The following is a 14,410-nucleotide window of genomic DNA, read 5'->3' as shown; positions in this document are numbered from 1 at the left end:
TCTCACATCTGTTTCACAAGAATAAATGTGGAAAAGGTCAAAAGGGATGAAAAATACTTTACCAGCAGTCACAAAAAAGAAGCAACTTCTGGGATAAATGAATGTAATTCAAGAAAACAAGTGTCTTTAATGTAATCAGGGTATTTTATTGGTCTTAAAATGATTTTTCTTTGAAACTAAATTCAATTATTAAATTATTTTTCTGGAACTAAACTGAAAAACTTAAAAATGCTACAGAATCAATTGGTGCAGCAAACAAATAATCCCTTTTTTTCCCCCTCGGTGGAAAAAGTTCAATTCATCAACATGAACAGTAGGGGGCGGTGGTGAGCAGCGTATCCCGATCAGTACCACCGTTAACTCCAGGAAGAGAAGCTGATATGAAGCTAGCCATTTTAAAGTGCTAAGCTAATTCTACTAAAGCCTGCTGATCCTCCCCAAACAATTAGCTGCTTAGCAGCTAAAACATCTGGTATTATATGCCACTTTAAAGGTAAATTAAGCTGTATAAACCGGAAGGATGTTCGGTAGGTCGTATCAGCCGCTTCCTCAGAGGGACTCAGGTTCCCAGAAGACCCCTGGTTTGTTTGGTGACTTTCACAGCTTTTCAAAGCCAAGCTTCCACAAAGGACTTTCGTTTGATTATATCCCAAATATATCTGCAAACAACTTTACTGGTTAGTTATCAGCTAATATTAGCCGCCATATGTGTATATATATATATTTTTAGAGTATGATAACAGTGAAGGTGCAGTATTCAGTTGTTATTACAGTGTAAAGAGTTTCTGATGATGTTTGTGTTTTAGATGCCTCTCAGGGATGGCTGTCTTGGCTCTGCAACCTGATTGTGATTTTCCTTGTTTACATATTTACCTTCATAACCTTCCCAGTAACAGGATGGTTTGTCCTAAAGGTAGGGTTTCCCTTTAACACTGATCAACAAACATCTTAACCCACTTGATATCAGTTAAATCTGTTTAATACTTTTTACAGACTGTTCCAAACTACCAGAGGATAGTTGTGTTTCGTCTGGGTCGGGTTTGTCCTCCAAAAGGCCCCGGGATAGTGCTGGTGCTGCCCCTCGTTGATCAGTGGCAGAGAGTGGACCTGAGAACTCGAGCCTTTAACATCCCTCCATGCCAGGTGCAACTAATCAGAAAGTCATCACAGATGCATTGGATTGAATTCAATTCACTGTATTTATTTTGTCATAATTCACAACATATGAAACCTTAACACACTACACAGACAATTCAACCACGTCATACAGTCATTGGTAAACATTTTGTATCTGAGAAAAACCAACATATATTGAGTCCTTGACTTGCAGGATGCAGCCCTCATGGATGAGCTTGTGGGGACTTAATTCGCTTGGATTTTTTTGTTGACTCTACAGCAATCCCTCACACTAAGCATGCATGTAGCAACAGTGGAGAAGAAAAACTCCCTTTTCAGAGGTATAAACCTCCAGCAGAACCAGGCTCAAATTGAGCGGCCATCTGCCGAGGCCACCTGAGGTTCAAAATAGAAATAATTGAACGTTATTGATCTCACATTTGAGAAATGTAACTCTGCATTGAACCCACCCCCTTGGGGAGCAGTGGACTGCCATTGTGTGGCGCCCGTGGAGCAGTGTGGGGGTTAAGAGTCTTACTCAGAGATATGGAGTAGAGGGCGTGGGAATCAAACCAGGTACTTGCAACCTTCTCAGAGCACAAGTAAAAGCATTGCTCTAACCACTAGGTCAACACTCCCCCAAGGAAAGAGAAGCAGACATAGAATAGAAAATAGAAAATCCCTTTATTTTCCCACAATGGGAAAATTGTGGAGAATTCACATACAAAAGGAACATAGAAGCACTGATCTATAGATACTTTCCTTATTAGAGAAGGTACCGTATTTTCACGACCATAAGGCGCACCGTACTAAAAGGCGCACTCTCAGTTATGTGTCCCATTTCTGTATTTAACACACACATAAGGCACACCGGACTATAGGGCGCGTTTTTTATATACAGGTACATGTCCTCTACTACCTTTAAATACCTCTACTGCGTATTTAAAAATACAGCGGGGGCAAAACTGAGTATGACTGTGCTTTATTCATGTATTTATTACAAACTATTAATCAAACCTGGGTGCTGGCCATGAGACAGACACATCGCAGATGACACAGCGCTGTGATTACTCCTAAATTAACTTAAAATCCTGAAACCTGCCAACGGAATTTGTTCGCTTTTATTACCGGTATCCTGGTGCCTGCAGCTAAAATTATTTAGATGAAAAACACCTGCCAGCAGCCGCGGTGAACCCGGAGGCTCCCCAGCCTAGAGGCTGCTGATGAAGGGATTTCTACTGTCGGTGCACCGCTGGTATGTGGGGGTCTGAACGCCTCCGACAGAAATAGATAATCTGGATGAACTGACTGCAATTATGAAGTTTCCAGGTGGACTTTCTCACTTAAAAACATATTAAAACTACTTTATTCCCACTGATAGCAGCAAATATAGCTGCAAGATTTAGATTATTTAGATGAAAAAAACACCTGCCAGCCGCCGCGGTGAAGAGGAGGAGACCCGCCCAGAGGCTGCTGTTGAATTAAGTTTTCAGGTAGAAAAATAGAGCGGGAGCATAACTGAGTATGATTGTGCTTTATTCATGTATTTATTACAGAGTAGTAATCAAACCCATCAAAGTCATCATCCTCTGTTTCTGAATTAAACAGCTGCGCTGAATCAGACATGCCAGTTTCCCATCTTCGCTGTCAGAGTCACTTTCCGTGCCGTGCGGCTCCTCAGAAATAATGCCGGCTTTTGCGAAAGCTTGAACAACAGAGCCAGCAGACACGTTAGTCCAAGCATCAACAATCCATCCGCAAACGGTGGCGTAACTTGCCCGGCGCTGCCTTCCACTTTTTGTTAAACTGTGGTCTCCGTCTGTCATCCATCGCTCCCACGCCGCTCGCAGCCTTACTTTGAACGGCCGCTAGACACCGATGTCGAGCGGTTGAAGTTCCTTTGTCAGACCCCCGAGATAACGGCGAGCACAGCGTTCATTTGATTCACCATGTTTTTCTCATCAGCTGTGAGATGGGCACGCATGGAGTCACAGATTAACTGCGATGGTGATGCGTGGAAAAAAACACCTGTTCTCCTCACATACACCTGCCTCAGCCACGCTTTCATCATCTCCTCATCCATCCAGCCCTTTTCTTTGCGTTAATATCATATGTCATCAGAGCGATGTGTCTGTCTCGCTGTCAGCTCCCAGATCAGCTTCTCTGATTGGTTGATGCGGCGCGTCCAGCAGCAAAACTTCAATTTTTCCATCTCGAGCAGCAGCAGCGCGTTGGCGGTGCGTCAGATGCTTAAAGGCTGCGGGACCTTTTGCTGCATCTATACGCGCGTCAACCATTGACTTTGCATGTGAACTCGCTGCTTCTGCTGCACCTGCTGGGTCCGGTTCACACCGATGTCGAGCGGTTGAACAGCGAGCACAGCGTTAATTTGTTTCCCCATGTTTTTCACATCAGCTGTGAGATGGGCACGCATGGAGTTACATATTAACAGCGATGGTGAGGGGTGGAAAAAAAAACACCTGGTCTCCTTACATTCAGCCACTCTTTCAACATCTCCTCAATGAGGTGGTCTCAAAAGTCGCAGTTATAACACACATAGGGCGCACTGCACCAAAGGGCGCACCGCACATTTTGAGGGGAAAAAAAGACGTTTAAGTGCGCCTTATAGTCGTGAAAATACGGTAACTGTAAACTAGTGTCACATGTGGTTCTATGTAGGAAAAAAACATTCAAGCATATGAAATATGGGTGTTAAGTCGATTACAAAAAGGATTCAGTAAAAGATACGCTTTTTAATTAAAAATCATCCAAAAAAGCAGGTCCAAGCACTTTACTAAAAGCTTAGATAATTTATAACTCTGTCTCATCATAAGGATAAGAATAAAAATACACAAAACTGATCCTGCAGATCATTTTGCTTTATTAGTGTAAAATGTTATGTATGATTAGAGAAAAAAGGTTCAGCTACCACAGCCTATTTAAAATAAATTCAGCTGCCACTTACTGATATACGATGTTACTTTGCCCCCATAGGTGGTTACTCGGGACGGTAGCATACTGTTGGTCGGAGCAGACATCCAGTTCAGGATCTGGAACCCAGTTATGTCAGTGGTGTCGGTCCAGGACCTGAATACCTCCACCAGGATGACTGCGCAGAATGTTGTGACTCACAGTCTTTCCAAAAAGACTGCTAGAGAAATTCAGACTGAGAGACTGAAACTAGAGGAATATCTTGGGGTAAGTTCAAACTGGTGCTGTTTTTTTATGCTTTTCTGGTTTATTACCTTTTTATTGTAACATTTTATTGATGAATAAGTTGATAGCGTACACAGAAAAGCAGAAGACACCAAATATTATTATTTTGGTTTCAATAACATGAGACCCTAACAAAGACCAGTGAGTGCTTTTCTTATTTTCTGATGTATTTCTTTAGATCCAATCATGTATTTTGGAGAAAATTTTACCCTCCTTGATGTTGCACAAGCATTTCTATTTAACTAATTACCTTCTTCTGCTGATCAAGCAGTAATCAGGCCTGGGTATTTCAAGGAAAATTTAAACCAGCTCTTCATTTAAATAGACTAATCTATTAATTTATGATTGGAAAGAAAAGGGATGACTCATTTTCAAAATATAGCTTGGTTGTTGTAAAAAAAAAAAGTAAAAACTTAAAATTTTTAAGGAGGCAGATATCGTTTTAACAAACAATACAAATTCATAAAGCAAGCTTTGTGTGGAAGTGTGACATGTTCTATTTATTTCGTCTTGAATTTGATCCTCATGGGATCAGCTGAATCTGCTCTAAAATGTTTCTCTCTTTTAAATAGATGGACATAAATGAGCTGACTCATCCCTGGGGGCTGGAGGTGGATAGGGTAGAGCTAACCTTCGGTTCTCTACTGAAAGCCCCAGAGGAAGGCCAGACTGCACACCTCTCCCCGCTTCCTCCCGCACCTTCTGCACCAGGACTTGAAGGCCTTACTGGCCCGCTTCAGCAGCTGGCCATGCACTTTCTTAGCCACAGTGGTAATTCACAGCCACAACAACGTAAGATGAAACATTCAGACACATTTTTTGTGTTGCATATGTAACAAGAAACATTGTAGATGAAATAATGGCAAGCTCCTTCTTTGCAGAAGACAGAGTAACTCTCACAAATGAGCTCAGCGTTAAACCAGAGGCTGCCATGGCCACAGCAGGTTCTGTTGAGGAGTTGCTCACTGGGGTCGAAACGCTCCTCTCTGAAACTTTGGTCCAACAGGTCGGAGCTTGTTTCCAGTTTGAGATCAGCACTGCAGACGGACAGCAACAGCAGTACTACCTGGATTTAAGTCACGGTGAGGAATGGTGGTTACATCTTAGAACTAATTGGGGAGTGTTGGCCTAGTGGTTTAAGCACTGCACTTGCATTCTGAGAAGGTTGCAAGTACCCGGTTCGATCTCCATAGCCTTTACTCTGGGTCTGAGGTAAATTTTTCCACTGTGAAATTAATAAAGTTCAATTATTAATTATAAAATTCAGGTAGTGTTGCTACACTACTATATTCTGATTAAATTAATACATTTCAGATTTGGGCCTTTAAAGCTCCAACTACAGGACATTCTAGCGTGAGCCGATGGAATTTATCAATGTGCTTGGATGGGCGTCGAAACATTTTCAGAAAAACTAAAAAAGAAGTCCAGTGGCCTCTGATTTAAGGCTGTTTTTGAGCTATTTGTCATGTTTTACCCCAGATATCTGGTTCTCAGAATCAGAATGAGAAATAATCCCAGAGGGAAATTACTTTGCAGAATGCAGAATGAAAGCTGTTGATAAAGTGTTTGTGTGCAAGGAGACCAAATATATCCCACATTTCTTCATGAAGAAAAAAATGTTTGTGCAGATACTACTCTAGATAAGGGAAAGTTTTTTATATAGTGCATTTCAGTGACAAGAAAATTCAAAGTTCTCAAGAGGAACACAAGAAAAAATGTAAATTGCAGGGGCATAAAGGCAACACAAGAGAATAAAAGGGACACAATGAAATCAAAGGCTGTTGGTTACGTGACTTAGTTTAATGTGGTACAATTATATAGAGCTTATTAACAAAGAAAATACTATCTGAAGGCACTTCTTCAAGAGAAAAACACTCCCAGTTTATACACATACATATGTACCCAGCTGAATAGATACATTTAACGTCAGTTCTTTCTAATTAGATCCTAGTTTAAATACAATCCAGTCAAGTTTGAGTTCATTGTGTTTCTAAGTAAAGGCTCTAGTCTAGCGAGTGTGTTTCTGTGTGTGTTGCAGGTAGCGGGGCAGCTGGATCAGGGTCCTTGTGTCGACAGCCCGATGTGACTATGAGCATGAACGACTGCGACCTCGTGGACATGTTCCAGGGGAGGCTGCAGCCATACACCGCGTACGCCAGCGGCAGGCTCAAGGTGCAGGGAGACATCAGGACGGCCATGAAGCTGGAAGAAATCATTAAGCAACTTAAAAATTAGCTCTCAATGTTGGTTAAGTTATGCTTTTTAATGTGTGTTGTGATTAAAATATTAAAAAACAAGAATAGTGTTTCTGAATTTATTTTATTTCTTCAAAATGGATAAGTGATTGATTTTCCAATGTAAGACAACATATTATAGAATTCCAATTTAAGTTGAACAAGTACAGATAAAATATTTTGATGCAGCTGCTCAGTGTCATTCTTTGCAGTCTGTTATTCAGTGAAGGAGAGCCTTGATCAGTACAAAAAGGGGGCTGACTTTGTAGACCAGCCTCCTGCAGCCTTCTTTTGAGAGGGAGCAGGAAAAGAGCCAAAGTAGCTGTTGAGAGTAAACCAAGTGGGAGTTTTTTTTTTTGTTGCTGCGATGGCCCGGTTGAGTATGTGTCGTAGCCCTGTGACGCTGCCCCTGTTCTGCATGGAAGAGCAGTTTGCCTCCGGCATGCGCTGCAGCAGCAGCATGCCTGTGATCCGGCAGGCTTATCCGGAGAGCAGCTGTATCGTCCGGCCTTTCAATGAGATTCCTGGGCTCTGGAAGAACGGGGTGGTCAACCTGTACAACTTCTGGAAACTGGATGGCTTTAAAAACCTTCATCGCATCATGCTGCAAAACTTCAACACATACGGACCCATTTACAGGTGAACTATGACAAGCATATTACAGTCTTTTCATTAAGGGGAAATCAATCTATCATCAGAGGTACTGAAGATTAAAAGTGTTTCAGATTTAGCAAATTTGAAACCAAGGACCTGTTGCATTTTCATTGCTGTATTTTCTTGTTTTTTTCTGTTACAGAGAGAAAATAGGCTATTATGAAAGTGTTAATATCATCAAACCAGAGGATGCTGCCATTCTCTTCAAAGCTGAGGGACATTATCCTAAACGGCTTAAGGTGGAAGCGTGGACGTCATACAGAGACTATAGGAACCGCAAATATGGGGTTCTCCTAAAGTAGGTACCCCTACTCCTATACTAGAAAGGTCATTTGTTGTTTTTCAAAATGGTCTGAAATCAATTCAACATCTTAATTTGATAGGAATGGAGAAGACTGGAGATCCAACCGTGTTATTCTTAACAAGGAGGTGATTTCCCTGAAGATGCTGGAAAACTTTGTCCCACTGCTGGATGAGGTGGGCCAGGATTTTGTGGCCAGAGTTCACAAAAAAATCCATCGAAGCGGGCAGAACAAATGGACCACCGACCTGTCTCAGGAACTTTTTAAATACGCTCTGGAGTGTAAGACTTCTTAATTTGGTGATTGTTTTCCATCAGAATGTTTTCATTTCATGCTCACTATCCCGTCTTTCACAGCGGTAAGCTCTGTTCTGTACGGAGAGCGTCTGGGCCTGATGCTGGATTACATCGACCCCGAAGCTCAGCGCTTTATAGACTGCATCACACTCATGTTCAAGACCACTTCTCCCATGCTGTACATACCTCCTGCTCTGCTGAGGAACATCGGAGCAAAGGTGTGGCGTGACCATGTGGAGGCCTGGGATGGGATATTTAACCAAGGTGACATATTATCATTTCCAAAGAAATTTCATTTGAAGCTTTTTTTTGTAACGTCTTATATATATTTATGTAATTTTGACACATCAGCTGATCGCTGCATCCAGAACATCTACAGGCAGCTACGTCAGGAAACGGGTGAATCCAAGGAATACCCAGGAGTCTTAGCCAGCTTGCTCCTGTTGGACAAACTGTCCATTGAAGACATTAAGGCCAGTGTGACAGAGCTAATGGCCGGAGGAGTAGACACTGTAAGAAGAAAAAATAAGTCAGAGAATATCTTTCTGGTTCTCTTCTCACAATTAAAGATTTTTTTTAATTGTTTTCAGACTTCTATAACGCTCCTGTGGACGCTGTATGAATTAGCCAGACACCCGAATCTCCAGGAGGAGCTGAGGGCAGAGGTTGCTGCAGCTCGGGCTGAGAGCCAGGGGGACATGTTGGACATGCTGAAGAGGATTCCTTTGGTCAAAGGTGCTCTTAAAGAAACACTGAGGTAAAATTACTAAAAAGTCAAGGTTTTCCACTTTATTTTAACCCTTTTGCAAAACAAATACTGTTTTAAAAATGGGAAGCTTTTCTTTTGTTTTACTGTATCAGCATTTAACATAAAATGACTTTATTTTTAACCATAGAACCAAAACACTGAAATGTTTCAACCTTTATTTTTGAATCAACAAAAAATATAATGATCCTCTGTCAACAAGGATTTTACAATAAATTTTCAGGTTGCATCCAGTTGCAGTGAGCTTGCAAAGATATATCGCTGAAGACATTATTATTCAAAACTACCACATCCCAGCTGGGGTAAGAGGCTCTTATACACTCATAGTATCTCAGAATTTTCATTGCACCAGTTCAGTTTTATTAATGAGTTGTTGTGTTTAGACTTTGGTCCAGTTAGGACTTTATGCAATGGGCCGAGACCCCAAGGTTTTCTTCCGTCCGGAGCAGTACCAGCCGTCCCGCTGGCTGAGGACGGAGACGCAGTACTTTAAAAGCCTGGGATTTGGTTTCGGCCCTCGTCAGTGTCTGGGACGCAGGATAGCTGAGACAGAGATGCAGATCTTCCTTATCCATGTGAGGCATTAAGCAAAAAAATAACAACAAAATAGATTTGATACATTGTGCAACACAGGTTTAATGAGGTGCTTTGTTTTGTCTTTCTCACTTGCAGATGCTGGAAAACTTCCGAATTGAGAAGCAGCGCAATGTGGAAGTGCAGAGTACGTTTGAGTTGATTCTCTTGCCAGATAAACCTATAATATTAACTCTGAAACCTCTGCATGTCAGTCAGTGACAGAATTTAGGACATTTCAGGTGCATGTGCTCTTTTCTAAAAGTACTGCAATATAAACATTAAGTTCTTTGTTAAAAAAAAGCTAAAACATGTTACCTCAGAAATTCAGTAACCATAATTTCTGTACATACTGTAGCTTAGTGAGTCATTTGATTTAACAATGGAATGTTAATCTAATAGCAAATACTGAAGTCTTTCTCAGTCATCTATTACTATTATGTGTATCTTTAAAAGCCAATGAAGAATAAAACACAAACACGGATACGTTTTTGTTTTTTTTAAACACTATAACATCTGTAATATAAGCTCATGTACTGGTTACGTATAAATTGTTTGGAGGCATCGTCACACCTTTTAGCTTTTTGAAAAACTTTTTAAAACCATGTTATCTCTCTTCCACTTTAAATTAGCTTATTGTTTTGCATTATTATATCAAATAAAAGGATAGTAGTTTGTTATGGTGCAAGTGCATGAACCATTTCCATCACATTTCCATTATAAATGTGCTTTTATAATATAAGATGTTTGAAAGATTTTTTATTTTTATTATACCATACTTCATTTTGGTTTCCCACACTGATCTTGATTCATTGCTTATATAGAACACATGGAAGCCTTTTTAAAATATTGGTCGGGTTGATCTATTAATAACATGCATCAGTCATGAAAGCTGCAGGCTCTCTGTTACCAGTTACTCTTTAATAGGAAAAGAAGAAAAACTTTTTAAATACCTCCCGACATTGTCATGCTGCAAACCTCAAATTGTGACATCACAACTGTATAAATTATTATTGAAACATTTTTAAAAGCAGTCGTTTGCATGAAGTTTTATCTAATTCAGTATCAGAAAGTGACTGGAGATTTTGATCTTTTTATGTTCACTGTAATTTTTGTGTTTTTGCCAAATGACTGATGAATTTATTTACTCTGCTCTTGTTAGTAATATGTTTTTTTATCCAATTGGAGTCCCTCATTCTGAAGCCATCATTTGCACTTTTAAAAAATATATATTTTTATCACTTGCATTTGAATTTAGAGGGATTAAAATGTCAGTTCTCTGAATGATCAAAAGTTTAATCAACTGAGCTTAAACTTGAAGGCATTCCCTGTCAAATGGGGTTTAAATGCAGTCTCTTATTTTTAATGCCACTATGGAGACCTTCAGGAGCATCTTTTCACTGAGGGACACAAACTGGCCTTCAGAAGATAAGAATTGTTATGCCTAAAGAGTTTATCAGGGTCCATGGCCTAAAGGAGCTGCCTTATCACGAAACAGCACAGTTTGTTTGAGAACAGCCAGACACTCACAAGGATTTCCAAACACTCAATGTGATGCTTTCAACTATGAACTTTTTTGCCAGTGAAATATTCTCAAATCTTTGACATCTTAGTATGTGGTTAAGATTGAAATTGCTGAGTCATAATCTTCAGCCCAACGTATAAACTTTTTGTACTTTTTCTTGGTTTTTCTTCAGCCTTGGCGAGGGGAAAAGAGTCATGATGAAAAAAAGCATCACCAGTTGTGTGTTTATCTTCTGTGTACCATCTTAATTGTTGGATTTTTTTTTTTTATTATTATTTATAACAAGGAGATACTTGTTTTAATCCAGAGAATTCAGAAGGAATTTTGAATTATTTTTTTCTGGACATTTGTTCATTCATCAGAGCATAGCCAATATGCTCTGATGAAATTGGGACCAATCAGGGTTTCTGTGCAATCATATTTCGTCATAAGGGTATAATTGTAGCATTATGTCCAGAGTACAGAGGCCAGAACACGTTCCATAGCGACACTGGTCCCTGTTTGCTCCTGTCAGCTGGCAAGGCAAGTTAATTATGTTGTCCAAGGACAGGAGCAAGAGACAGAAAGAACAGGGGCTCACACAAGCAACTTACCTGTTACGGACACACCCTGACCTCCTGAGCCACCACTGACCCATGAAACATGACATGACGTAACACAGGCCGCCATTGAAAAATGTAGTTTAATTGTAACTTACAGAATTATTATATATATATATATATATATATATATATATATATATATATATATATATATATATATATATATATATATATATATATATATAAACAGGTGCAGAGTTACCATTAGGCAAAACTAGGCAGCCTATTAGGAACTTGGGGCCCCAGGTAACTCCTTACAGTTGTATGGTTAATTATAGTTATTAGACAGAAGAGAAAACATTGAGATAAAGACAACAAGGGAAAGGGACAGGCTGGGAAAAAAGTCAAGGACAAAAGGGGAAGAAATACAAAGACTAAGAAAAATACAGGAATAGAAAAAGAAGAAAGGAAGAAGGCATAGATGAGCTATTATTAGCTTTACTTCATACAGATGCTCATAAAACAGTCCTCACGCGCATCCTTAAAGTGTTACATGCGCGAATAGAGTGCCATGGAGCCCCAATATATCACACATGAGAGCTTGTCCCTTCTCTGCATGCATGTGGATCTCTTTCTGCTTCAACCCATCAATTTTTGTCACTTTTAAGGCGTTGCCCACTGGACAAAGCAACATGCCTGTGATTGGCTACTTTTCATGAAATCCAGCACCTTGTTTTGTGGCCTATTGTCAAGGTAACCAGCTTAAACTGCTTTCCCGTTTCTGCCGGTCTGTTTGACTGAAACTTTTCAGGTGTCCTATAACACTTTCAATGGAGAACCTACAGTCAGTCTGAATCGAGTATTCATCCAGACTACCCTATTTTTAATGATGACTTTGCTGACCAACTTTCAACTCTTGATGAGAAGCAGTTAGGCTGAAGTTGCTTTGCCAGCAGGATGAAGAGTACAGCCACAGGAGGCAGGATTTTCTGAAATGTAGCCAATCACATACAAGAGTAGGTAACTCCTTTAATGTGACAAAAGTTTACATCAGCCCACAAAAACAGGTCTACACATGAGTTAGAGAGAATCTATAGGTACATAAAAAGCTACCGTAACTACAAGTGCAAAAAATGAGCATGCATTCATGGTTGTGATACATGCTTGGCCTCATAGTGTTAAATGTGCACTCCTAGAACAGTTAAAATCTGCATTTATTGTAGTCTTCAGACATGTGTAAATAAAACTGCTAGTAGATTTAAAGAGTAGATTTTTGGCAGAATTCTGATACCTTCTCTTTTTAGAGGGCCCCATGCCTGCTTTTGCCTTGGGCCTCAAATTTCTCATATATCCACCACTGCATATTGATGCACAAACACACATACTTTCCTCTTGTCGCCATTCCTAATAAAATCTAGTTAACAATGGGTGGTACTTTCTAACAGCAGCCCATGTGCCTGTATGACACCGCTTTGAGCAGGAAACTGGTTAGAGGTAATGCTTTGCATTCCCCACTGGATGTCTCTCAACCCCATCCTTTATTGGACTACTCTGGCAATGCACTAAGAAAACCAATGCAGTAGCAAAATTCCAGTCTGAGCCACTGTCTCTGTAACTGAAAACCTTAAGCAGTAATGATATTTAATGTAAATTTGTCTAAGCTTAGATATAATTACTCTCAAGTAGGACGTACGTAAAACTAAGAAGTTTAAACCTTACCGAAAGTGGTTGTTTTAATCAGAAATTTAATTGTTTATTTCAACTGACATTGTAGAATTGCGCTGCTTAAGGTGGCTGCACTTTGGAGTAGCTTTGCTAGCTTGACTCTGATATTCTATTTTATGAAAACTTTAGTTTCTCTGTTTTTGAATCAGGGTTTCTTTTTTCTCATGGTGTTTGCTTCTATTGTTGAATGTTGTAAAACCAGAGGTATTTTGACTAATATTTTTTACTTTTTGGAAACTTGTTATGATGGGTAACCACAGCAACCATAGAAAGCTGTATTTTTTATACCCTGGAGCAGCTAATTAACATCTCTAAAGCTAAAATAATACATCAAATACTTCTGCAAGTACCAGAGAGGAAGAAGAAATTTAAGCCATCTCTTCCACATTGGCAATGTGAGATTTTAAGGAAACAAGTTAGAAGAACTCCAAGCCCAAGAAGAAACCTGCCAGAATATCGGCAATACAGCATTATGTGTTTTACTGAAACATGGCTGTAGATTCATATCTCAGACTCTAGCGTCTCTCTCTGCCAGGCTTTCTGAACTTATGAGCAGACAGATTTAAAAAAGACTGGAAAATACAAAGGAGGTGGGTTGGCGCAGCGTATTCTCATTATTAGTTCGTATGAAATCGTACGAAAAGTTATGCACCGTAATTTCGTACGTTTTAGACGTTTTTTTCGTCGCATTTCGTCATATTTTTACGTCTTGCCTCGAGACAAGATATCCTTGCGCATGCGCATCTTAACATAGAATTTAACATACAATTAACCCTAACCCTGACCCTAACCCTAAGATACAAAACAGCAAGCAACCTAGTTAGAGACCTGAAGAAGTGATTATTGAACTGTTTTTCCCAGTTTTACGTCCGTCCGCGGATCTGCTTTTTTCGTCTGTCTGGCTGTGCATGCGCACTGATCTGTATTTTCGAGGGAAAACGTCCAAAACGTACGAAATAATGTGCATAACTTTTCGTACGATTTCATATGAACTGATAATGAGAATATGTTGGTTGGCGGTGCTTGTGAACAACAGATGGTGTCATCCAGGACATGTTAATGTTAAGATATGTCACTGCAACCAAGATACTGAACAGTTGGCAGTTGGATTATAATTTTCCAGGGTTTACCAATTTTCTGCTGGTAACTGTTTACATTCCACCTTCTGTCATTGCTGATACTGCATGTGAGTTAATCAGTAGCTTTGCTGCTAAGCTACAGACAACAGCCGAATCATTTTAATCTCTGCTACACTGCCAATGTTCCAGTAGTTGGTCCGCTGTTCTACCAGATAGAAAAAAAAATTTGGACTTGTTTTATCCAAATGTCAAGAACTCCTGCATCTTCTCTTGGAAAATCACAGTCTTGTTTTTCTCTGCTAAGAGTATAAGCCACTTTATAAGAGAAAACCTGCTTTTAAAAGAACTGTTAGAAGATGGTCACAGGAAGCTGAGGAAGCCC

General features: G+C 39.9%; 2 protein-coding genes across 2 annotated transcripts; both read left to right on the top strand.

The window, feature by feature from the left end:
- The first annotated feature begins 336 nt into the window (after positions 1-336).
- stoml1 (stomatin (EPB72)-like 1) lies at positions 337-6,632 on the top strand. The gene is made up of 7 exons (XM_038268705.1): positions 337-677; positions 807-913; positions 994-1,143; positions 4,111-4,314; positions 4,905-5,124; positions 5,214-5,414; positions 6,371-6,632. The coding sequence occupies exons 1-7, from the start codon at positions 521-523 to the stop codon at positions 6,565-6,567; spliced, it is 1,236 nt and encodes a 411-aa protein (XP_038124633.1). The 5' UTR covers positions 337-520; the 3' UTR covers positions 6,568-6,632.
- Positions 6,633-6,754: 122 nt separating this feature from the next.
- On the top strand, positions 6,755-9,957 carry LOC119772345 (cholesterol side-chain cleavage enzyme, mitochondrial). The gene is made up of 9 exons (XM_038268704.1): positions 6,755-7,205; positions 7,363-7,518; positions 7,604-7,803; positions 7,879-8,082; positions 8,170-8,330; positions 8,409-8,575; positions 8,808-8,886; positions 8,968-9,159; positions 9,257-9,957. The coding sequence occupies exons 1-9, from the start codon at positions 6,934-6,936 to the stop codon at positions 9,377-9,379; spliced, it is 1,554 nt and encodes a 517-aa protein (XP_038124632.1). The 5' UTR covers positions 6,755-6,933; the 3' UTR covers positions 9,380-9,957.
- The last annotated feature ends 4,453 nt before the right edge of the window (positions 9,958-14,410 follow it).

This window comes from Cyprinodon tularosa, unplaced genomic scaffold (assembly GCF_016077235.1).
Source record: "Cyprinodon tularosa strain WSP-4 unplaced genomic scaffold, ASM1607723v1 ctg71, whole genome shotgun sequence".
In the NCBI taxonomy this organism is placed as follows: Eukaryota; Metazoa; Chordata; class Actinopteri; order Cyprinodontiformes; family Cyprinodontidae; genus Cyprinodon; species Cyprinodon tularosa.
Note: the sequence above shows the minus strand (reverse complement) of the source record. Positions and strands in the feature narration are given on the sequence as shown.